Raw genomic sequence first — 24,542 nt, forward strand, 5'->3', positions numbered from 1 at the left:
ACAACTCTTAAAGAGTTATTTCCATGGACAAAGAGGAGTGTAAGGAAAAAACCCATCGGTCTGTGTGAAAACACCTTGTAATCCCAACAGCTCTTCCCAAGGAGAGCAGCAATAATCTCACTTTCCCAATGCAGCAGCGTAGCTAAATGAGAACATTTTTCTTCATTTGATTGGTATGAAAGACATGAGCTCTCTAATCTACGTTTGATTTGAATAGCTTTCTTTTAACTATATTAAAAGCTAATTACAAACCAAAAGTTGGGAAGCAGATCTGTGGGTATCCGTTCCCCTGCACAGAGGCACATCCCTGTGCAGAACAAACTGCAGCTGAGGAGCAGCCTGCAAGTCCTTTAAGCTGAGGAGTGTCCTATGAACAGCAAATCCTCTGCTCAGCAAACAAGGTAAGACCCAGGCCTACCAGGCTGGGGTCAGCAATAAGTCCTTTATCCTCTGCTACTGCTTATTCAATTGGAGATAGGTAATTCAATGTTCAGGCTGCAGCCTGGTTCCTCCAGCAGAGCAATGTGACATTACACTAACCTGTGAGCTGCTGGCTGGCAAGGAGGAACAATTCCACCTTCCGTGCTCCACCTCCTTGAAGAAAAACTAAGCAAACCAAAAAGCCCAACTGCCTTTGCAGAGCAAGAAGCAGTGACTGAATAAACACTAACAGAGAAAGCCCCAAATCCATCCCAGCCAAGTGAAGCTTAAGACTCAGAAAGGCAGGATGTTCCTGGCTGGATACAAATTCAAGAGGAAGCAACTTTAACATCCCTTAGAGGGATGAAGATAGGGAACAAACTCCAAAACAGACTCAGCTGCAGAGGATGGGCCAACAGTGCAGGAGAAGGGCCCCGAGAAGCTCAGAACTCACCAACTCACGGGCAGGGCAAAGAGGAAAGTGATGCAGGAGAGCACACACATTGCATCACCTCTACCTGCACTTCTGGTGTTACCCACAGGGATGCATCACATTTGGAAAGTATGTTTGAAGTCCATCAGTTTGCATATGCCCCTGGAGAGTTAAACCAGGGACCTGGTTATTCGTTACTGCCCTTCAGCATCTGACTCAGGATATTTTCAGTAGCTTTAGCAGTTTTATTCTCTATTATGCAAGTAAAAAGCCTGTATTGGAATGTAAGTGCTACAGACATGGCCTCAGGCTAGCGCCACACGTGACAATTCATGTGCATAGATGTTACATAAGAAACATCTTGGTTAGCATGAAAGGACAGGGTGGGTTCAACAGCCTTTGTGGCTTTTTCTTAATCATTTCTTTGGCAGAGAAGATTTCACTTAAAGCCTTTAATGTGTGATGAACGTGTTCTGTGATGAACAGTTCACTGAGCTACCTGTGACCTGCAGCTCCCTGACAGCTGAGAGCACAGTGCCGAGAGGAACCAGCTGCTCAGTGTCTCCTGTCACAGCTCAGACCTTCCAAGAAGGGACGGCCACGGAATTCAGTGAATGTTTCTGCTCAGGAGCAGAGGGGATTGTTGAGAGCAGTAGGAAATACTCCAGCTGAGATTTACTCACTGAACGAACTGGAGGCAGAGAAACCCCCTGAGCATGCAGGGCCAGAGGTTCCCCACTGCCCTGCTGACAGAGGGCAGGGGGATGCATGGGGAAGGTGGGCAGGCTGCAGGGGGGCCAGCACTGCTCCTGCTCACTTCATGCTAAAGGTCAAAAACTCCCTCACGCTGTGTTCTTATTTTTAAGCAACAACCCGAAGCGGTTCACAAGCAGTTTTCCCCCCCCAGCACCTCACTCCAACAAATGGCATCTTAATAAACATCTCCACTTTAGAGGAGGATAAAAGGTATTTTGATTTGATTTGGTGATATTTCTTGGAATTGCTTTTTTTTTTTTTTTCCTGCATTTTTGTTTCTGGCCATTCTGTTGTGTTGGCCTTCATGAAGGGATAACGCAATAACAGCCCTGACAAGGTCAGCTGCCCAATAACTTCACAAAGGCAGAACACTGTCAAGGGAAAATTGGATTCTTTTTAAAGCCAGAAAGCATTCCCTTATCTGTAAAACTGAACGTACTATTTACATAGAAGAACGATTGTTTATGTTTAAAATGGAAGATTTCTGCAGTTTATGTCACTGTCTGCAGGAAAAAGAAAAAAGTAAAAGCTCAAATCCAACAGGGGAGTAGTTACATTGGGACACATGCTAATTCAGACATGGGATTGTTTGGAGAAGTGCACATGAAGGAATTGCTGGCTCACTGTGCACGTGCCCTGCAGAAGCACAGCATGCACAGAACGAAGCATTACTTCACATCCATTCAATATAATCACCTGCTCAGTGCACAGAACTGGGCTTCCCAGCAGCTCATGGCCATCACTGTGATGGAAAGCACAGAACACACAAAGCCATTCAAGCCTCGCTCTGGATCTGCTTTCCTGCACTTCAAAGCTGCCTGAATTCCCCATGGGACTGTAGGACCTTCCTACATACAACTATAAATCATAAGGCTCGATCCAAATAGTTCTCCTCCTCCCAACAGAACAAAGCCCAACATTAACGTTCTATGGAGAGCTCACCTTTTCCCATCTCACATCTCTGAATGCCCCACACAGCACTGAAAGAGAAACGGCAGATCTCCCATTTATCAAGAAGCTTGTAAGATAATAATCCCACAACATCAGAACTCATTAACTGAAACTAGACCAATTCTACACTTTTACTACAATTCCTACTAAAGAATGTTGTCTCCGTCTGAAATTCTACTCCAGCAAATGCACTCATAAAATAGGGAACAGTTCATTTCTCCTCACAAATCATGGGTCAAAGACCATTCCCACAATACTTGGAGAGAAAAAAAAAAAACCTCATTCGACTTCTAATATATTCATCAATTTAAGCAACGCTTGACCTGAGATGATGCGAACAGGCTCTGAACAAAACAATGAGCACTGCACGATGCTCTGCCAGAAGCAATCCGAGACTCCTTCATTCTCCAGACAGTCCTTCGGGTTTATAGATTTTGGGTCTTCATTTGCAAGGGCACTCGGAGTGGCTGGTGTCTGAGTCGTGCAGCTGTGCCCACCAGAGGCTCACATCACACGCTGCAATAAACCACTGCGCAATTACTTCATTATCTCTCTCCCTCCTATCCTTTAAAAAAAAATCCACAGCAATTCAACTTGAAGCAAGCCCAGTTAATCCAGTTCTATGGCTGGGAATTAAAATAGAGAGAAGTCAGGGATTCAAAGTTCCTGTGGCAATACCACCCCTTTTAATAGGCACAGATATTAATGCCCTCAAACCCTAAGTATTTTAGGAACAAAGAAGTGCTGAAAGCCCTTTCCATGCAGCTTATCCGAGCTAATAACTTAGTGGCAGATGTTCAGAAGCCATAAGTCACTGCCCCTGTCCTTGCATGCTGCCCGTGCCACCTCTCGTTGCCGGGAGCAAAGAAGTTTGTTCTGCAAACACCCCCCAGCACTAAGCCCCTCACTGCACACATCCATCTCCACACTTGCTTTTCTGCCATCTCCACTCCACCATCCTTCATAATTCAGGGCTGAAAAGCAAAGGAATAAACGTTACAGCACACGCATCAAGGGAACTATAACTTTGAATTACCTGACCTTGGTGAGTTTAAATTCTCCGCCATAACATTGGATTAACCTAATTTCTTTTTATTGAATATTTTACCTTTAGAAGTCGCACAGCCCGTTCTTTCAGAGAAATATGAGATCTGAAGGTCAAATAAATTCTTTTATGGGCATATTTCTAATTTTCATAGTCTAACCTCTTAGCTTTGAGCACTGATAGCTCTTGCTGACGGGACAAAGCACAAACCAGTCTCTATTCTGGCAGAAAATATATTATTACTATATGTATGTATATGCATATACATACATATACACATAAATTTCCTCAAAAATACCCCAAGCTAACACATAACTTTTAATTTTGCTGCATACTCTAAATTGTTCTAGTGCTAGAAAGCTCTAAACACCTTGCTTACATTGTCAGACATAAGAACAGAGACTGTCCTTGTGTCTCCGACTGCCAAAAGCTCCTGCTATAAAGGTAGCAATGACCTCTGTGTTCTTGTAACTACACGGTTCATCAGATCCACAAAAAGCCAAACAACAAAAAAAAGATGAATCCTGGGGCACTGATTCAAATATATATTGTTAAGAATTGACAGTGCCCAAGCCCTGCTCTAACAAACCACACCTCCTCTATGCAACCCAGCACACAACCCTACAGGTACCAACGTAGGTATAGAAAGAGGTAGAATGCCCAGAGTCAGTTAAATGGGAAGTCTGTCCACCCATAGTGAAGAATCAGGCCAGTACCAGATGATGAGCAGAACCCACTTGAGAGGATGCAGTGCAGAACAGCACATCTTGGTCATCTCAGACCCACTCATTGAATGCAGGCCCAAAAACAGACAGGTAAGACTGAAATGAAGGGAATCTCATAGGCTTTAAAAGCCATTCTGGGGCAGGATTAGCAAATGGTTTTAGCAAACTTCTTCTAAACTATCACAGACAACTTCCTCTCCCAAAGCCATCGATCTCAGCTCTCCTGATGCACTCCTTGCAGCAAGATTCTGCAGTCACATTAGCAACGCGGTGTTAGCAGGTCCCTGGAACAGACTGTTTCAAAGGAAAACGGTTTGTGCTCACTTCGTTCTGTAAGACAATTTCCATTTGCTTAATATAGTCATGATATTTTAGTGAGGTAATTATACTCTCAGCTATCAGTAACAATTAAACCCTTCTCAGACTGAGGTTGCTTAATAAAGGTCTCAAAATAAATAACACATTCCAAACACAATATTTTTAAATGTCAAGCATGCAAATAAGATCTTGTAATGAATATAACGAAGCATCAAGTACAAATCAGCACTAAGTTGGGCTGTGATTGTACAGAACTCCACTAAAATTGCCGCTGGAGTTACTGTGGAATGCTGATCACTGCGCCAGAAAGGCAGCACAGTAGATGAAACCATTTCATTAAATGCCATTACAGTTTAAGGGGATAGCAAGGGAGAAGCCATCGGTGTTGCTGTGTTTCCATAGCTGCAGAGCAGGGCTGGTCAAGGCTACGGTCAGGCTGACAACTGATATCTGTTCATTTGTATTTTGTGTAGCAATTTCCAGGAAAACCAGGTTCCTCTGCAGCCAGAACACTCAGTTAAAAGCTAAATAACACCCAGAAGCAGCTAAATTACAGGGTATAGGCAAAGGAGGAAAGAAAAAAAAACATCACTCTCAATTTTAGACCTAGATAGATTTGAAATGGGGTCAAAAGATCCTAGAAAGCTGTTGCATTTGGGAGATCACAGTTGAAAGGTCCTTACAATGCAGACAGCAAGATAAAAAAGAATGGTGAAGTAGACCAATGCAGACATTAAAGAAACAGAAAGGCAAAGAGTGGTTGGAATAAGCGTTTGCTGAATCTCCTTGTGGAGCATCCACTGTAGGCAACGAGCAGCAGAGCAAATCATCTCCAACACAGCTACGCGTGGAGCCAGCTGCCCCAGCTCCAGAAGGTGGTGAGGTGGATTAGGACTGAAATTGGGCACAGGACGCCCACATTTCTGCCTTCTGCTTCTTATCTCAGCAGCGCCCTTTCCATACTTAGTAACTCTTGGCTTAGAAACATCTTGCCATCTTCTCCGTCAAATCCCAACATGATGCAGCTAAGCAGAACAGAATGTCAGGATCTCCAAGCACAAACTGCTCCTGGTCTGTGCTCATCACGTAGCCTCCATTCCCTGCAGGGCACACCATGCCTGTCAGCTATGAAACACACGGATAAAGCCCAAGGAGTTTTCAGAGCAGAGCAGGATTTTTCAGCTGAATGAATTTATAGTCTGCAAGGGCCCATTAGCAGAAATCAATTAACCCAGAGCCAGGGTTAGGCCAACCTCAACCACAGACCATCTCAGCAAGGATAACAGACAACTCTCTGATTCAGAGCACTGCAGGAACCAGGACAGCATGCTTCCACGTCAGATGAACTTACCCAAAATACTCACAGTGGGTTTGGATTGTACAGCAGATAGAAATCCCTCATAATAAACCCAGATCTCTCCTTCCCACATCACACCAACACAAGGCTGGCAGAGCCCACCAAAAGCAAACACAACACTTGGTATTTCCTCAACCTCACCAGAAGCCAAAGACCCTGAATCTCACTGTCATCACAGAACTGCACGCCTCATAACACAGCTCCAGACACTCCTGTATAAACCATGAGCACAAAGGCAAATGGCTCCATCTAACAGGAGAGGAGATTCTTCATGAAAGCCTCTGCTACATCTGGCCTGTTAGCCTTCACTCTAAGGATAAAAAAGAAGAAAGAATCCTACAGAAGAGCAGCCTCAATTAAAATTCAAGATGACACTGGATAGTAAAAATTACAGTTCAGCAGAGACCCCATTCAGGCCCCTCTTACTCTGCAGATGGCAATTACCTCTCTCTTTCCCATCCCACAGCAGCTAATGATCCTATTTCCTCCTTGCTATCATTCCCACCCCATAACAACCAATCTCCCTTTTTTTCAGAAACTATTTAAGTGATTAATATAATCAAACTGAAATTAGAGGGTACGGTTCTCAATCTAAAGGGCTGTTGAGTCCCTTGCAAACACAAGGCCTGTCTTGTCTCCTCCCTTCTTAAGCTATGCAAGATGACCTAAGAGGTATTACCTCGCCCCAACAAAACTTGCCCTGCAGAACCACAGATGAGGGAGCAGTGGGATTGCTTTGGAATGTATTTCTTTGCAGGCATTAAAAAGGAAGACAGCTTCCATGGCTTTATAAAAACCAAGAGAAGGAGAGACGAGGTGAGCAGAGGATTGGCATGGGCCGGGCTGACAGCAGACAGCGATCATGTGGAGGCTGGCAGCACAGCTGGGGATGCATCAATAATGCAACTGCTTAAATGATGCACGTGGGGTCATGATGTAGGTTGAAGAGGCATCATATCCTATTGGCCAGGGAAGGGCATTTGGTACTGCCTGCAGCACGGGGTGCAGCCCTGAGCCCACCCGTGTGCCATGAGTGCAGAGCCCAAATGAAGGCTGCTGCAAGGCTTCTGCTTGCCTCACTTCATTGCTACTAGGTGCAACATTTAAAGATCAATGCATATCCCAGAGAAAGGGTTAATTCATCTCCTGCTCCAAACCTCCTGAACTTTCAGATCTTTCCTTGTGCTTTCAGATCACTGACCTCCTCCTAAAAACCACAACGTGGGGCCCAATATGACAGAGAAACTGACAGCATTCATTTAAATCTTTACTGATTACAAAACAAAGCAGATGGCAAATCAAGTCGTGAACTCTGCATCTGCCGTGCTTAATGAACAGTTTAATTACCTAGTCCCATTTCTGATGCATCTCTGCCATTCTCAGCTCTGGGAGTCAGATCACACTGACTCCTGCAAAGATATCTCCAGGAACATGTGGTGTGAACAGTCAGCTGGAGTCAGTTCATCAATACTTATCTAATCTCCAGCTTTTATGGGGATGGCCTGAATTATGGCTCAACTGAAACAGATTTCCTATCAGATCACACGATTGGGTTGAAGGCTCAAAAAACTACTCACAAGCTCACTGCTTCTCTCCAACTTCCCTTCTGCTCCACGTGGTCTGTTTGTGCCCCTGAAAGCTGCCCTCTGGGAACAAACACACCAGAGCTTTGTGCTCATTAAATACAGGCTCAATGAGCTGCTTGACCCCAGGATAAGGATCTTCTGAAGGGGTTTTTCATTTCAGGATTGCTCCATGTCACAGGAAACTACCCAAGAGATTCAAATTTTAGTCATTCAATAGCAACATTGATTACTTTTAATAGCTTACACCAGACAGATCACGAGTTGAGCGGAAAGCTCCCTGAAAAGAGAAATACAAGCTCAAATCAAATACAGAGCTGTGGGTAAACACAATACACAAAGCCAATACAGCCATAGATCAAACAGGAAAAAAGGACAGGGGTAGATCTGGTCCTTCCCCGGCACTTCACAGATCTCCCACTACCGCTGTGTTGGGCAGACATTGTGTAATAAAGCCAAGATAAAAGATTTCTCTAAAAGTGAGAGAAACCAAAGCAAAGACAGCACAACAGACAGCAGATCCAGCCAGGTGGACGTCTAACAGAGCGAGTGAAAACATCCCTTCAAACATTAATTTCTTTCTCATTACCCTAAGCGAGCAGACTGACACTCTGGGAAATGCCTTCAAGCCATCAGCATCTGTAAATCTCCCAGGTGTCCAAGCCGAGACTCTCATCTCACTGCAAACACATCTATCAGAAAGCTTCAAGTACCGCCTCGATCTACAAGATACACATGAGAAAGTGATCAACAAACGCTCTAAACAGCAGTTTGTCAATAGTAATAACCAGGATGCACATCCTGCCCCACTCCGCTGTCAGAGATGGAATTAATCGGGTTAGATCACCAAACAACTATGTCAAAGGCTGGAGAACACTGTTCTTTGAGACAGTCAGGGAAGAGATGTAAAGCCTCATAGAAGTACCCTAGATTGACAACTGTGCCTATTCCAAACAGTAAACCAAGTGGAAATGTCCGAGTAAGGTCAAGAAAGCCCAAAAGAAGCAAATGAGGCAAGGAAGCAAGCAATGGAGGGAGAAGTTCAATGTGCCGAAATGGGAATATAAGAGCAACCAAGTAAAACAGAGTCTGTGGCAAGTAGAAAATGAAGCATACTGAACAAGACAGGCAATCCACGAAAGTCAGAAAATATTGCTTGAATCTCGAGACAAAATTCAATAGCCATAAAATCTGAGAAGGAATCAGATCGGCAAAGCAAATGTCATCTGAAGAGAGAATGTTTATAACTAAAATATTAGGTATTGCTGTTATCAAATGAAGAACAGCTTATCATTTTCTATTGATCTTTTAAAACGTATTCAAGACCTGAGACTTCCAGGTTACAATTTGATCCCAGAGAACAGATAGCTGTTACTGGATGAAACTTGTGCTGTTAAACGTGTCTGAAGTCTTTCAATCCTTATTTGCTCGGAATACAGGAGCACGCTCACTGCCCTACCAGAGGGTCAAACATACACAAATGCAAACCCACAGTATCAGAAGCAGTGGTGATTCAATCATATATATAATAGCCTCTCCCAAATTAGATTTTCACAGTCCTATTTAACAAGACAAAGACTCAATAGAGAGAGCTCATCTTTTCCATTCTCAATTTACATAGACGGAAGCACACTATACTACTGATGCCACTAATTAGATGATTAAATACCATTCTAGGTGATATGCTTTCAATGTAAAATAATTCTTTTTAACAGGCAGTATATTTGCCCAATCTCATTTGAAATCACAATATCGTGCTTTTTTTAATTAAATGAAATTCCTCCTTCTGATTTTGCATGAGAGAGCAACCAGTGGGAGAAGCAGTGCCAGGAGGAGATTGCCCAAGTACCAGAATGCACGTACTCCTTCACAAAGGACTCCTAGCATTCCCTGGATGGAATATAAATTTTCAGAGAACAGCAAAGTCTTTATTCCTTTAAAGCAGGGCAGTGGAGGAATCACTCAGCATACTGAAAACTTTCACTGACAAAGTACGAGTTTATTTGCTGTGATCTGATCAAGGACATTTCCAACTTTTCCTCTATTTCTGAAGTGAAGGGAACAACAAACAAATTCAGGGCTCTATTGTACTATATTAGAGTCCAATCCATTACGTGACAAAGTACTATTGTGTTTTTAGTCCAGTAATTAAAGTAGTGATAGCAAAGTTATTTCATGTTCATTGAGAAAACAGATTTCCGCTGTTAACTTATTTCCAGTTATCAAAGGGAATAGTTCAGAAGCCACCTGAGAAACTCCCTTTAGAGCTGAGGAGCCCAGTGCCATGCTGCACAGCTGAGAAGGCTGTAAAGGCTTTTTATCAGGCTCAGCATTCACCTGCATCACAACCAGCCACACCAGTATCAAACCAGAACAACACGGAGGACCGGCTGCTGCTGAGATGAAATGCCTTTTTCTAAGCAGCTTTTGCCCAACCACCCTGACTGCAATGCTGCCTTGATGCAAAGGCAATAATTGCTGTCCTCGCTTACAAGACTCCTCATGGCACCAAATTCTGCAGTCAGAAGTGGTGAAAAAACATCCTCCTGTCAAACAGTTGCTTCCTGCTCCTTGAGGTCCTGCTATGCATCCACCACAGACCCCTTGGCTCAACACCAACACAGAGTTAAACAGAATTGAGTGCAGAGCAAATAAAACCAAGCAAAAAGCTTTACTCGACACTGAAAATTAAAGCCTAAAGCACTACCAACAGACGAGCTCTTTTTCTGCTTGCTCAGACACTCCCACAGCAGCACCTTCCTCCCCGTGCATGACGACGTGTCTGGCTTCTTCTCTCACCCCAACTTCTCCAGTCTGACCTTATGCACACACATAAGCTTACCTACGTGAGCAGTTTGATGATATCAGGCAGATTGCTTTAGATGAGTGAAGTTTTGTAAGGAATGTTATTGAAAGTGAAGTCCATATCATTCTTAGTAGAAAGAATTATTATTCCCTTTGGGGAAAGAGCTCCCTCGGAATTTAATATAAGGTTTTTCAATGCTCTCCAGACTCAGAAATTATTGTATAGAATTTCATCAGGGAAACACACTTGATATAGGATAATGCAGAGTTTTTGAAATATCCTATAGAAAGAATCTTAAAACGTATTTTCAATTTACTGGTCTAGTGCCTGCCATTATATCTGAACAGACTTTCAGCCTTAGAGGAAGGCGACTCTCTTACTCTGTAAATTGTTTTTCCACAGGAACAGTTGACAAGGTGCAGTCATTTCGTTCTCTTTAGGAAAGGAGGTGAGGCAGCGAAAGCCTTTATAAATTCCCCTCGGTGGCTTGAAACACTCTGGAGACAACATGATTCAATTCCCTGCCCTCGCACAAATGTCATGCCTGAGACTAAGCCACAGATTGCCAACAGAGCAGGAGCCCAGATGGAGAAGCACACTAACAAAGCCTTACAACACACTCGTACCTTTATCCCATTGCAGCCCTTGAAGACAAGTTTCACATCACTTTTACAGCATCTGCCACGCAGAGCCCCCAGAGTAACTTAGCAGTACTGGAGTGAACACAGAAGAAATACCTGGAGTAAAGAATAAGGACACGCTTCTACTGACATCACTGGGACCCTCACCTTGGTGAGCAGCAGCACACGTTTCTGCAGCCGTCTGACCAGGGCCTCGTGCTGCTCACGCTTCTTCTTCTCATCCAAGAGCTGGCTCTGGACCTGTAGAATTTCCTCCTGCAGCTGCTGCCGGGCCTTCTCCAGTATTCGGGCACTAGGGAAGATAACAAAGGCTTGTGAAATCCTGAGCACTGCCTCTTAATCAGAAAGACCAGAGAGAAGCACCACACAGCAGCACTGGTGGAATCATGAGTGGCTACAGCCACTTTATCAGCTTTTCTCAGAAGAAGACAGGACAGAACCATGCCAGTGTTGGCCTTCTCGTTCAGCATAAGAGGTTACTGGAACCTCACATATACAAGGCATTCAATTGAATGCGTATCTATTTCAAAATCAGTTTGAGAAGACAGCTCATCTTCAACAAACAAGATCCTGGTTCCTACTGCATCTTTTCCTTTTCTTTTTTTCCCTTCTCCTAACAAAGTAAAAGCAAAATGGAAGTTTAGTATGATCCGCTTTGAGAGAAAGATAATATTCATCATGTAATTATAGCCACCACCTGCATTTGCTCTTTCCAGCAACCTATGTTGAAAGATAAATGTCTTCTAAGGCAGTTAACACTCAGTTTGCAGTGTGGACATGACTCTCAATTAAACCAGAAGAGCTTGGCTCCCCATCATTTTAAGGCACTGCTTAGATAAATCTCAAAGAGAACACTGCCTTAAATGACTCTCAGTTTAAATTAAGTACATTCTGCACTGCCGGGTCATTGAATTGTACCAGGGAAATTTATGTAGGAATTCACTAAAATCCCCAAGCAGCTATTCTGCAACCTCAAAATTCCTCTCCTTGAAGACAAACGTATATATTAAAACACTGGGTGAATAAGGAAAATGTGAAAGACTCCAGTTCAATCTGGAGCCAGTCAGAAACCAATTTAACAACCAAGGACTGTGAAATCGACTCTTCCTCGTTGTATTCTGGTGGGAAAGTTTAACAGCGCTAAATCTGAATTTGAAAATGGATAATTTAATTAGCAGGATACCATTACATCTTTGGTTCTGTTTTAATTGGTCAATTAAAAAGGGAATCTGTGCCCACAGACATTATCTACAGTGATGGAACGTGAGGCAACAGCAACCTTGCACTGGATGCTCCTTATCCATCACAACTCAGCAGACACCTCAAGTTCAGTTTTGTGGACCAGCCTTGTTCTTGTTCAACAGTGCAAGAATTCCTCAGGCTAACAGAGCTAATTAACTGCTGACATATTCTATAGAATCAATCTATATTTAGAAGATTCTAAGAAGTCAGTATCTAAAGCTGACAAACAGATTGAGACCTTGTATTGTGGATATCAGATAAAACTATGTGGTAGAATTAAGATGCCAAACGTTACAAGCACATACAAGCAGCTTAGGCAGTAGCACACAGCAGTTAAAGTTACCATCTCCTAGTATACTTCCTATAAATGCTGAGCAAACTGATGGGTTCACATCATGCTGACATTTGGACAGAAAAATGAGACACGATGGGTTTCCTTCTTGAAATAGCAAATAATGTTTGAAATTCAGACCTCGTGGATAGCTCAGGCATTCAGTGATGCTTCTCTCTAACTGGCTTGGAAAAGAATTGCTTAAATACATGGGGAAAGTTAAGCAAAGGGAAACAAATGGGCAATTTCCTCAGCTGTGGCATGGCACTCGGAAAGAACACCATCTTCTGTTTATATTTCAGACTGAGCTAAATGCGATGTTCAGGTAGACAGAATTTAAATGCCAGAGTCTGAAAGCAGTGACAATACTTAAACTCTCTGAATTGATTCTGCTACCACAGGTTTCCTTAAGATGAGAAGTGTGAAATTCAGCTTCCTTACTACTCTTCACACCATGCCAAAGCAAATTATTGAGATCCTTTCTTCCTCTCTTGGGACAGACTGATAATCCTTCCAGAAACTGCACCAAATACGACAAAAACCATCTCTATGGGGAAAAATAATAATAATAACCCAAAAAGAAAGTTCTATTCCTTAGTGACACAAGGCAGGATCTGAATGCAGGTACCCAGCAGCAGAAAGCACCATTGCAGGCAGACGTGGGCACTTCTCTTCCACACCAGTGACACCTATGGCTTTTTGAAAGCAAATGCTTGTTCAAACCAAACGTTTAGAAAGATGGAAAATAAGCTCAAAGTTCTCCATTCAATGTAAGCGTGGAGAAATGGCAATTTTTAAAAACCTCTGCCAGTTCAAAGTAAACCTTTTAAGCCGTAAGGAGAAAAAAGTCATTTCTGTTTATCAGCCTGTTAATGTTCCCTGCTCCACATCCTAGTGAATGAGATGCCAACATCGTTCTGTTCCAAGCTCTTGAGACTCTTCATATTTTGCTTTTCCCTTCTGTAATCCACTTTAATGTAATCTTAATGATAAAACTTCCTTTTCCAGAATGTTCTTTGAAAGACTGAGAACAATGACAGCAGACAGTGAATACTGAAGCTGTAAGATACATTTTAATAATTCGCCTCAAAAGAAAACATTACAAAAGCAGCTCTCAGCTTCCCCCGGCCCCAATGACACGTGGAACATAACTTGAACCGCTCCATCCTTTCAGTAACCAACTCACCACCATGCAGGCACTCAGAAAACAACAGGAAGCAGAGGGGATGCCACAAGCTCTCTGTCTGTCTGTCAGCCTGAGAGGAAAAGCAGACATCTATGTGCAGCAGCACGGGAATGGCTGGAAGAGAAACAGCGCCTGGTCACACTGCAGCTGAGGAAGAGCACGGCCCCATGCACCTAGCAAGGACAAGAGCAAGAGAGGAGGATGGCTCTGAAGTGAATATACTGGGGGGATTGGAGCATGGATAGGAAGAACAGCAGAGAAGCACAGGTGGAAAACAACGACAGTGCTGCTGTCAGCATCACCACACAGAACTAAATAAAAAGCTCGGCGCACAAGCTAATGAGGCAAAAGAAGAGGAAGGGAGATTGCTTTGTACCAATATCTGAGGCCTGACAACTCGCATCCTTCTCTCCATGCCCACGCGTTTATAGACAGCACACAGACATTCACCGCACCAGCAACTGAGAAACAGAGGGATGGAATAAAAATGTTATTTTTCATTCCAGCTCTCCTCAAGTTTCCAAAACCAATGTGAAGGCACAGCACCAACCTCCCCCCACAGCTTCTGCCTCTCCTACAGTGGTAGAGAGCCCAGAGGTATGTGGCACACATGGGCAAACAACTCACACTTACATAGAATATGGGAAATAAAAGATGAGGGTCTGGCAAAACAAAAAGCTTTTCATCTTACATTAAAAAGGGCAGAATCGATCGATTAAATGATGTTACTGAAAAGATGAGGACTGCTGCAGAATGGAGCTGCCAATTAACAAACACAAGGCAGGTAAAAAGGGAAAACATTAAGAAAGAGCCATATGAAATACTGCTACAGAAAATACTACAGGGAACAGAATCCACACGGTCAGTAGGAAAACAGCTTTGTTTCTGGTAGGATTTTTTTCCAAGCCTTCAACAAACACCTGCAAACTTTCTCTTGGCTCCTACTTTGTGCCTTCTCAGAGATCTTTATGTTTAATCTCACCCTCATTGGGCTTCCATGAATCAAAAATCACTCAAAGATAAGCAGCTCCTACGTCACGTTGCTGCTCTACCTGCAAGTCCTGCGCCAGACTGTAATTACAATGAGGGAACAACACGAAGAATTATTTCACTTGCGAGGAGAAATGAAATGAGTGAGGAGCAGGCAGATGTCGGGAGCTTTATTGGTACACTGACAGCACGTTTTATCACTGAGGCGGTATTTAATTTTACTCCCCAACCAGCAGCATAAATATCAGGCTCAGAAGTTCAGTCCCTTCAAAGTGATGCTACAGACCAATTTTATGTCCTGGCGGCAGCACGATCGCTTTAATGGACTGTCAGGAGGTCAGATTGACTCAGAGGACACACCAGGGCCCCCTCCCTCCCCATCCAGGTGGGCACACACAGCACAGCACCCCCACAGCTCTGCTGCTACAGCACAACCTCACCTTGGGAGGATTTAATCAAGCCCTCAGCGTGGGATTTACTGTCATGCTAATAAACACTCTTTCTACATCCACCACCAAGACAAGAATGAAAGCAATGCCTTAATTTAACAATGAATGAGAGACTTCTCTGGCTTGTTTTGATCTTAAGCTGAAAAATGAATAGTTTGCCAAATACATCCACCATTGATTTCTGAAACTAAAATCTTTCAAGGGTGAGATAACTAGGGGCATTACTGTCCTTTTTCCAAGCCTCTAAACCTCAAGTGTTCAGAAGGCAAAAGCTTCTATTAATGACATTCATTTGGTAAATACAGCTTTTACTGATATTTAAAAACCACTGAACCCACGCTGCCTGTTGGGTGCTTAGTAACTTGATAATGTTGCCATCTTCTGTAGAACAGGCTACAGGAACAAAGTGATAGCTAAACAGACAAAGTGATTTATAGCAGCTTACGTACACAGATCTATTAAGGGCTTTTGCTACATCGGAATACTCACTGATCGTGTTATGAATCAACATTTGCATCCTGACCCAAACTTACTCTTCTGTTTGCAGTGTCTGGTAGAGGAATACATACCGAGTACTCTTAATGATGTGGAAGCAATTAAAGCAGAAGCTAGAAAACCAACAGTTCTCTACAACTATTAGCACGTCGTGCGTGTCATCCATCTCTGGATCATGATTTTGTATACGGCATTTGGCAATTACAGACTGCCTGTTTTTAAAGAGCATTCACTGATAAGGATTTTCCACTCCTACTCTGAGATAAGAATAATCCCCACCTTACCAGTTTCAGAAGTTCACTGCAGAGAACTGGGAACATGCTGCAACAACGTCTTACGACAACAGGCTGATACAGCCAAGCGAGCCAAGATTCACTGAACTGTTTGAACTACAGCGAGTAGAACAGCTCCATTCTTATTCAATGGGAGAGCTGAGCTCATTTGATCCTTCTGCAGGTACTACTATTTGCTCTCATGGCAAGTCCAGCTGGAGCTGAAGGTCAGTCCATAGGCAATAGGCCAAGCACCAAACAACAGCAGCATCCACTCCCTTCCCCAACAGACCATAATATCTTGCTGGGAACAGCCAGAGCAGACCTGGAAAACAAGAAATGCAAGGCAGAAAACTACTGGAGAAAGGAAACCGCCGGGGAGAGAGGAAAAACAAAAGCACCAAGGAAGAATATTGAAAGAACCTTTTCTCCAGCCAGGATCCAAGCTTCCCCTCTGCAGCTGGCTTTATTTACATCATCTAATTCAGATTCTACATGCTTTGAAGTGCTACTGCACTTTTTTCTTTGAAAACAAAAATCACAACAACTGAAACAAAACAGGGGATGAGAAAACCCAAAGATTGAAATAATTACTAATCAAAGGAGAGGCCTATACATGGGATGGTGAAGTCACTGGCCAGCTTTACCCAGTAATTTCTCTTCCTGCCAGCTCTGATGAGTTTTATATTTCTAACATTTCATCAATTTGAATCACCAAATTCAATTTGCATTCACAGATAAACAGAGAGGGAATAATAAATACTCTCATCTGACCTTGAAGAGTGAGACAGAAAATTGCCCTCCATGATTTCATTTCAATTCGAACCATAATGAATAATGCAGTTGGCCCCATCAGTTACCAATCTATAATCATTTGTGGGCTGGATGAGCTCGCATCCATGCCTAAATATGATCAAAGAAAACTTCTCACAGTTTTTGTACCAGTCTTTTCCTGCTTCCCCCTCCCTACTCAACCAATGCATTGGTCCCTGTGCTTCCCCACCAGCCCTGCTCACCCCCAGCTGTAAGTGCCTGAAGGATTCAGATTTCTTGCACGAGTGAGGTGAGTGTGCAGCACAGTTATCTGCTCCATCCAGTTCAGTACTGTGTGTGCTGTAAAGGTTTCCCCATGAATGTTCTAATCTGGGGAGGATCCTCCATCCCAGCAAGCTGCGGGCTTGACTCTACAGCCTGGGCATGAAGAGCAGAAACATGGCACAGACAGCAAGAGTGACTACCAGTACTTCTGGTGGCTGCTCTACAGCCAAACCAACCCTTCCTGTGAGAGAAGAGTCATTTGGGAACAGGCAGCATGAGAGCTGCAAAGGAGAAAGGAAAAGGATTAATAGAGAGAAGTGAAAGAAGGGCAATTTGCTTGAAGCAGGGAAATGAAGTGAGATGGAGAACGGTTGTGCTGAGCAAACTTGTCAGCAAACAAAAACGCTGAAATTCCAGGCTCTTGACAGTTAGATAATAGCTTATCTTAATAAATAAAGAGGATCAAAGTATTTAGATGAGAAAAACAAAACATTAAACTCTCCAATTGCAATATAACAAGCGAGACCTCACACTCATGACTCACTACAGCTTTGGGAAGCTTCTACAGATGTTTCCAATGACCTTTTCCAACGAGAGCTCATTTCCAGTGTGCATTATCATACTCCACAGAGAAACGAGCAGAGTATATTACTGTTCAGACACACTATTTTTTGTGCACATGAATTTCAGAATACCTGAGTGAACTCACAGAAGGCAATATTTCTTGCAGAGCAACCCTGTGCTGGACCCCAGCTTAGGCTTCATTAGAATTCCAAGCTGTGGCTCAGCCTTTTAGCAGCTTTTGGCAGTGAAAACCTGTCCAGGCTTTCACTGGGAACTCACGAGAGAATTCGTAATGGACACTTGTTGACAACAAATAAACCTAGAGAATTAAGAATTACCCCTGGCACATACCCATGGGACATAAGTGCAGATAAAAAGAAAGAAAAGGCAAAGAAGCCATTCAGCTGCCCCTAACAACGGCTCCAACACATCGCTGCTCTTGGCCTTTCCTTCCCACACACACCAATGTAGCTTTATCTCCTGTCTGCCTCCCACCCACTTTGACTCAGCTTGCATCAAAGCAGCCTAGCATGATACAAGCTACACTTAAGTAGAGCATTAGAAAAGACCTGGCAATTATTAAAGGTATATTGGATGCTTATTAAGATTGCAAAGGTCTTAAAAGTCCTATGCCCAAATAACATGACCTGTAATCATGACTCAGAACAAAAGTCACCGTGCCCCTGGGTGGATCGGCTCTGCCACGCTCTCCCAACAAACCAGAACTCAGTGCAAACTGCGCCTCCTTTCTGCAGGGCCTCTGCCTCATTTGCCGCAGAATTTGGAAGACTGATGAAGAACAGAAATTGCTTGAAGAGAATGATCTCACATTAAGGCAACTGGAATTTTCCCCCCTAGAAATGATTCCTGTCCTCCCCTATGCCAGAGCTCCTATCTGGTGCCATGGACTTGTCAGTGGTAGTCCTCAGGGCTTGGTCCTTAGGTTACTCCTAACTTTGGCCTGGTGAAAGGCACCAACACTGCATCTGAAGTCAACAGCAGTCATTCATAACATACAAAATCCTGTTTTTTTTCTAATAACTGCTTCTAAAGGACAAGTTCTAAACATTCCAGAACAGGATCCCAAGAATAAGGTAATGTTTTCTCCTTGGTTCACATCTGATGTAACAGGGCTTTCCTAAAAAAAATAACAAAACATCACAAATATCCATATATTCAGTCAGTGCAACCCACCACCCCTGCCAAGCAGATCAGGAACCACATGCACAGGAAGCTAAACGAAGACGTGCCATGCAACCAACTCTGATTTCTCCTGACAGCTCCGCCTTGCAGCCCTGATGGTGTCTCCCACTGACTCAGCACATCCTGCTATTCTTAATCCTAAAGCTTTCCATGGCTTTTCCCCACTGCCACCCAGAGAAGCCCTACATGAATCTTCCATGAAACTGCTGACACTGTTTCATCTTATCTGCACAGCACAGAGGCATCTTCCCTCTAATTTCCTTCCCCCCAAATTAACTCAAAGAACCTTCATGCCAATATAAGGCAGAGGAATAAAGCCGTCACTGTGGAAAGAAGCGTCAAAAAGACTAAATTTAGAGCTCAGTTACATCAGTTCTCCTGCATCAATATTTTTAAATGTTTAATAAAACAATGCTACACGCTATGCAGCCTCTTTGCATTGAATATTTTATACAGTAACCAGTCAGGTGGACAAGTGAATAGTCCTTATGTGGCTGCTCCATGTTTCAAAATCACTAGACAAGCACAAAGGTCAGATTTGGTATTTTGGGGGTGAAGCTGCTACAGGGAAATATATTTAAAGACACTGCAACCAGATTACTTTGGCTTTGTCTCCCTCATAAAACAACAGTTATCAATTAAAGAACACAGGAGCATCACTTATGTGACTCAGCTGACCTCTAAGACATCGCAGGCACTCATCGCTATGTCTTACAGCTTCAGCATGTGTAAGACATACACAATATTGGCACCTCTTGGCTTATGTGCCTTTAGCTGACTGCCCTTCACTAATCCCAGCTGTTAAAATAGCAAACAGATCTTGTCTGAGCGTTCAGACATGAACAAGTCCATTGGTAGCTCACTCTGTTTGGAATAGCACAGTTCTGACATAAGCAGTCCACACGCCAGCCACAGGGTTTGCCACAGCTCACAGTACAGCACCTGGAGCACTGCGGCTGTACTCAAAGGCAGCAGAACTCATCTCCTCCTTTCCAAGCCACACATCACCACTGAGCTCACACAGCAGCCTTAGACTCAGCTTGTACCAACACTGCTGGGTGCCAGGCTGCCTTGTTCCTTGGGAAGTGCTCAGGGGACGTTTTGGAGCACTGTGGTTGCCTCAGTACCCTTTATTTCTCTCTCCTGGGATGTGGAGGAAGAAGCCTTTTAATACTTACTTCACCATCCTGACATCATTCCTCCCCTCTCCATTGAATGACCAGTCCCAGTTAATCTTTACTGCCCAAGCTCTCATGTCCCTGTAAGACAATACACAGCCCTGCTTCCCACAACTATGAAAAACTGATTTGACGCAGAAAATCAGATATTCAGTTGCACCAAAGTCTGCTACAGCTGTCTGCAAAGAATGAAAACAATCATGAGTCTGCAAAATCATGAGTGGCAGGAGGTGAACCAGGAGCTATTGTTCACTGCCTCTTTCAATAGGAGAGCTAAACAAATTAACGGACAGAAATTCATCACGGGCTATTAGCTGCAAAAAGATATCACCTTTGCCTCAAGAAATCCTTAAGCTTTGAACTGAGGAAAAATATGAGAAGTATCACTCTTCATTTGCTCTTTTATTTGACTTCTCCAAAGCTCTTGGCGTTGGTTCAGGCTGATCTCGGCTCTGATTGCCAGTGTGGGGAAGGGAGGTGGGAAGGGGCTGCTTACTCTGAATGCACACCAGCAGATCTCATCTAGCTCAAATTTTACTCTGGTGCGCTTTTTTTATTGAATTTTCTTGGGTGAGTATCCAGTCATCTCATCTCTCTCATACATGAGTCATATTCAATTTCCAAACTATATATTAGTAGCTGAAAAAAAAAATAAAAAAAAAAATGTCTTTTCTCACAGCTCTCAGTTATGGCAGCAAGCAGTCCACCAGTCTGTGCTGCCACAAGCTTCCCATTAGGAACAAACAATAATCAAGAATAGCCAGTACCTCCTTGTACCAAAGGATTAGGGCTGTACCTCTGCCTGTTCTACTGGAATATACTTGTGTTGAGGTTTTGTCAGCCATTGGAATGGCAACGTGTTCTGCTCCCACCCTGCACAGCAGCCCCCAGCCGTGCCCAAAGCAGGAAGAGATCTGCATGGGATCTTAACACTGCAATCCACAGCACCAGGACCTCCATGGCCCACATTCAGTGCAGGCACTTTGGCAGCCAGCACATTGCCCATGCTCAGCACACCCTTCGCTTGCCACCTGCCTTCTGTTATCATCTCCCCTGCTGCCTTGCCCTACCTGGTTAATAAAGCTTATTCGTCCTGTTTATTTCCTTATTGATCCCCCATCCCCTGCATGGGCAAAGGCGTCAATGCAGTTAAGGGCAAACACCTGCTTGGAGACCTCAGCTACTTTCCGAAAGTGCATTTTATTCTCACCGGATAATAAGATTCTGTGGTTAAAAGAGCTTTCAGGTATTGGCATTGTCATAAAACGTTTCTTGTGTCCTACTTCACCAGAGCTGACAAACTCTCCTCTTGCTGTCAGTGGAAAAGAAGCACTTCTAAAGAGCTTTGGATACTTTTGCATTGCAAAGTGAAAAGGAGAAAGTGAGATATTTCAACAATGTTCCATTTCATTCCAAAGCCCCATAAAGAAGAAAGAAAAAAGGGAAGGTTTCCGCACAATCACTGTAACAAGCAAGCAGCTCCCTTATTAATCTCTCCTTCCTCCACATCCCCTGGCTTGGGGGCTTGGAAAGTTGACACTTGACTTGAAAAATGCCAACTCTAAGCAGTTTATTTCCTCTTGAACTTTAAAAGCTGACTGAGACAGAAATGACCTTTAAAAAGGCAGGGTTAGTTCCTGTATGAATTGATAGAAGGACTCTTTGCTTACACAGCACAGCAAGGTACCGAGCAAATCTCCTCCGCAAACAGCCCTTCCTCACCACAGCCAGAGGAACACCACGTTCCATCATAGGAGCAGAGAACACGGCACCTGCTGACCCAACTTCCTTCTATCAAGAGGGGAAGACCCACCATGATAACTCCATGAGCCCCAGCCTTACCCACACGCAGAACAGACACTGCAAGTGTAACAGTTTGAAGATGCAATGGTAGCTACTAGTAATACTTTGTGCCACACAGGCAGCCAGAAATCAGGCAGAATGTTCTTGGTCTGAGGTTCACCCCAACATCAACACCATCAGATGTCTGAAGAAATACCACATAAGGATTCTGCAGCAACAGGATAACCCTAGGAGTTCTGAGAAAGGAGATGCACAAAGTAAATGCATAGGATGCTAGTGATATGGAAATGCACTGGAGAAATACAAGTGTACTTTATCCTTTGTGCTAAGAATTACTATTATTTCTTCCTTGTTTAAACATCTTTTCTTTCCTCTTGGCTTTCATCTACCAAACCATGCTGACTCGGAGAAGCAGAGGACTGACAGAGCTCGAGAATCTCCATCCAAGTATGAAGCATCACTTTGCCATCAGCAGCAATGAAATGCTTCCAATTCACCATCAGCCCACTTACGCAGAAGCACACATTTCATAAAGAGAAGCCCAGGGCTATTCTGTGCAGAATTTACTTTTCCTTTTTTCTCTGGAAGGAACGTACACATCAAACTTACCGAGGCAGACAGAAGAAGTCAAGCCATATATAGTCCAGTTTAACTTATAATAATGCATCACTTCTCTCATTATTCCTAACGTCGGGTATCAAGCAACATGCCTTGAGAAAAATTAGCGGGGGGAGAAGAGATGGGGAGCGATGCTCAGTGAGATACAGTGAGACTGGAGGCACAACAAAGAGCCACAGCTCTCAGGGAAAAGCTGAGAAACTCCAATGAGGGCTCAGCAGCTCACTGCTGGGGGATACCTGGAAAATTCCTGCCCCTGAATCACTCCCATGCAGTACTGCAGGTAAAGGGAGTTTTGTTTTGTGTGATGCTGATGGGGCTTTTCCTATGCATATCATCACCAGAGGTCTCAGACAAACCTGTTCATTCCAGCAGTTTTGGAAGCAGGCTCCCATGTCCAACATCATTCTACCCCCACTTCTTTTCAATGGCCAATTTAACATGGTTTAGCTTCCAAACACAGGTTTTTTTGCACACGTTGCACAGGAGAATCTAGGCTCTTGTGCATAAACAAGCTTCCAAACATCTACATGGCAACATGAAAACAGAATATACAAGTGTATGCAGTAGGTGTAGAAGTACCGCAAAACAGATTTGCCTGACTGTAATACTTATCAAACTCAACATTAAAAAGTGATAAGAAACTGCCATCTTATTTACATGGGAGGTACTTCAAGGCTTCCAACTTGTGCCTGAAGGTTTGAATTAAAGCAACTTGCATCCCAGGGCGCCTTTCTTGCAGTAAGTTGCTCTCATGTAGTTGCTTTAAGGAATCTGGTCCCCATGCTTTGGCACAGCCTAACAACCCCTATGGGAGCAAATGGTTATATGAACACAGATCAGAAGAATATCTTCAGATGAACGAAGAAAGATGAAGAACTTGATGTAAAAGAAGAAAATCTTCAGTTTAAGTTTTATTGGATTTTTGGAAAGACAATAAAGGCAGGCAAAGGTGATAGTCTATCAAAGTTGGGACTTCAGGCGCTGGTTGTTCAAATATTTCTTATAGTACCTGGGGGTACGGGTACTGGGATGAGCCAGTCATGTTCCCTCACAGCCCAGACTGTTTAGCAGGGTCTGTGGCAACAGAACAAGGATAAAAGGCCTGAAGCTCAAGAGATGGGAGATTTAGGTTGGATATAAAGAAAAAGCCTTTTACAGTGAGGGTGGTGAGGCACTGGAACAGATTGCCTAGTGATGTGGTTGATGCCCCATCCCTGGAGACCTTCAAAGCAAGGCTGGATCAAGCCCTGGACAACTGGATGGAGCTGTGGTGTCCCTGTGCATTGCAGAGGAGTCAGACCAGATGACCTCTAAAGGTCCCCTCCAACTCTAAGGATTCTACGACTCTATCTTTAATCATGGCATTTAAAATATCTCCAAATGAACATAAATTGAGAAGTTTACTTGGAATCACTTAAATCAATCTAATGAACAGTCAATCAATTTCACTTGAATTCATGAATTCATTTACATTATTGATTTAACAGCTCCAACTATTACTTACTGATAGCATTCAACAACCTGAGAATTATTTGAAAATCCATGAGCACATTTGCCTGTTACAAACTTCATACAGTGTTTTTTACTGCATTAAGTCAGCTCAAAGCCCAACTTTCTTGATACTCCTTTCTAAATCTAGACAACGATAACCTATCAATCAATCTCCAGTCTGCTGACACTCTTCTTTTCAGGATCTTGGAGTTCCAAGGGAACCTGCTTTATGACGGGTTGGACTAGATGACCTGTAGAGGTCCCTTCCAATCCCTACAGTTCTGTGATTGTGAAATAACACAATTCCATGAAAACAAAGTTGTACTCTGTGAAATTTAAGCACTTTTTCAGGCCCCCCATTAAAGCCAGTTCAGCACACACCTTACAACTGGCACCTATGTCCTCCAAAGCCATAACACAGCATAAGCTGCTTTAACAGAGGGCACAAGAGAAATCACTCCAGCTTTACCCAAAATTGATGATAAAATCCAACCAAGCCTTCAGTATTTACTTTAAGTATGGGACATACGTAAATTTCTCAACTTCTATGGCCTAACTTGGTACATTCCCAAGTTCTGCTTTTCTGTGGTGGCTGTCTTTCAAGAATGCTTTTTATTCCTTACAGAAAGCATTGGCAATTTAAG

The 24,542-nt window shown here is 43.3% G+C and overlaps 1 protein-coding gene across 7 annotated transcripts in view; it reads right to left on the reverse strand.

The window, feature by feature from the left end:
• MAD1L1 (mitotic arrest deficient 1 like 1) overlaps nucleotides 1-24,542 on the reverse strand; it is a 307,430-nt gene that overhangs the window by 210,138 nt on the left and 72,750 nt on the right. For all 7 annotated transcript variants that reach the window (XM_015876929.2, XM_015876934.2, XM_015876933.2 and 4 more), the window contains exon 11: nucleotides 11,183-11,327. In XM_015876929.2, coding sequence (XP_015732415.1) covers nucleotides 11,183-11,327 — 145 coding nt within the window. The remainder of the gene's footprint in view (nucleotides 1-11,182; nucleotides 11,328-24,542) is intronic.

Source organism: Coturnix japonica, chromosome 14 (genome assembly GCF_001577835.2).
Source record: "Coturnix japonica isolate 7356 chromosome 14, Coturnix japonica 2.1, whole genome shotgun sequence".
In the NCBI taxonomy this organism is placed as follows: Eukaryota; Metazoa; Chordata; class Aves; order Galliformes; family Phasianidae; genus Coturnix; species Coturnix japonica.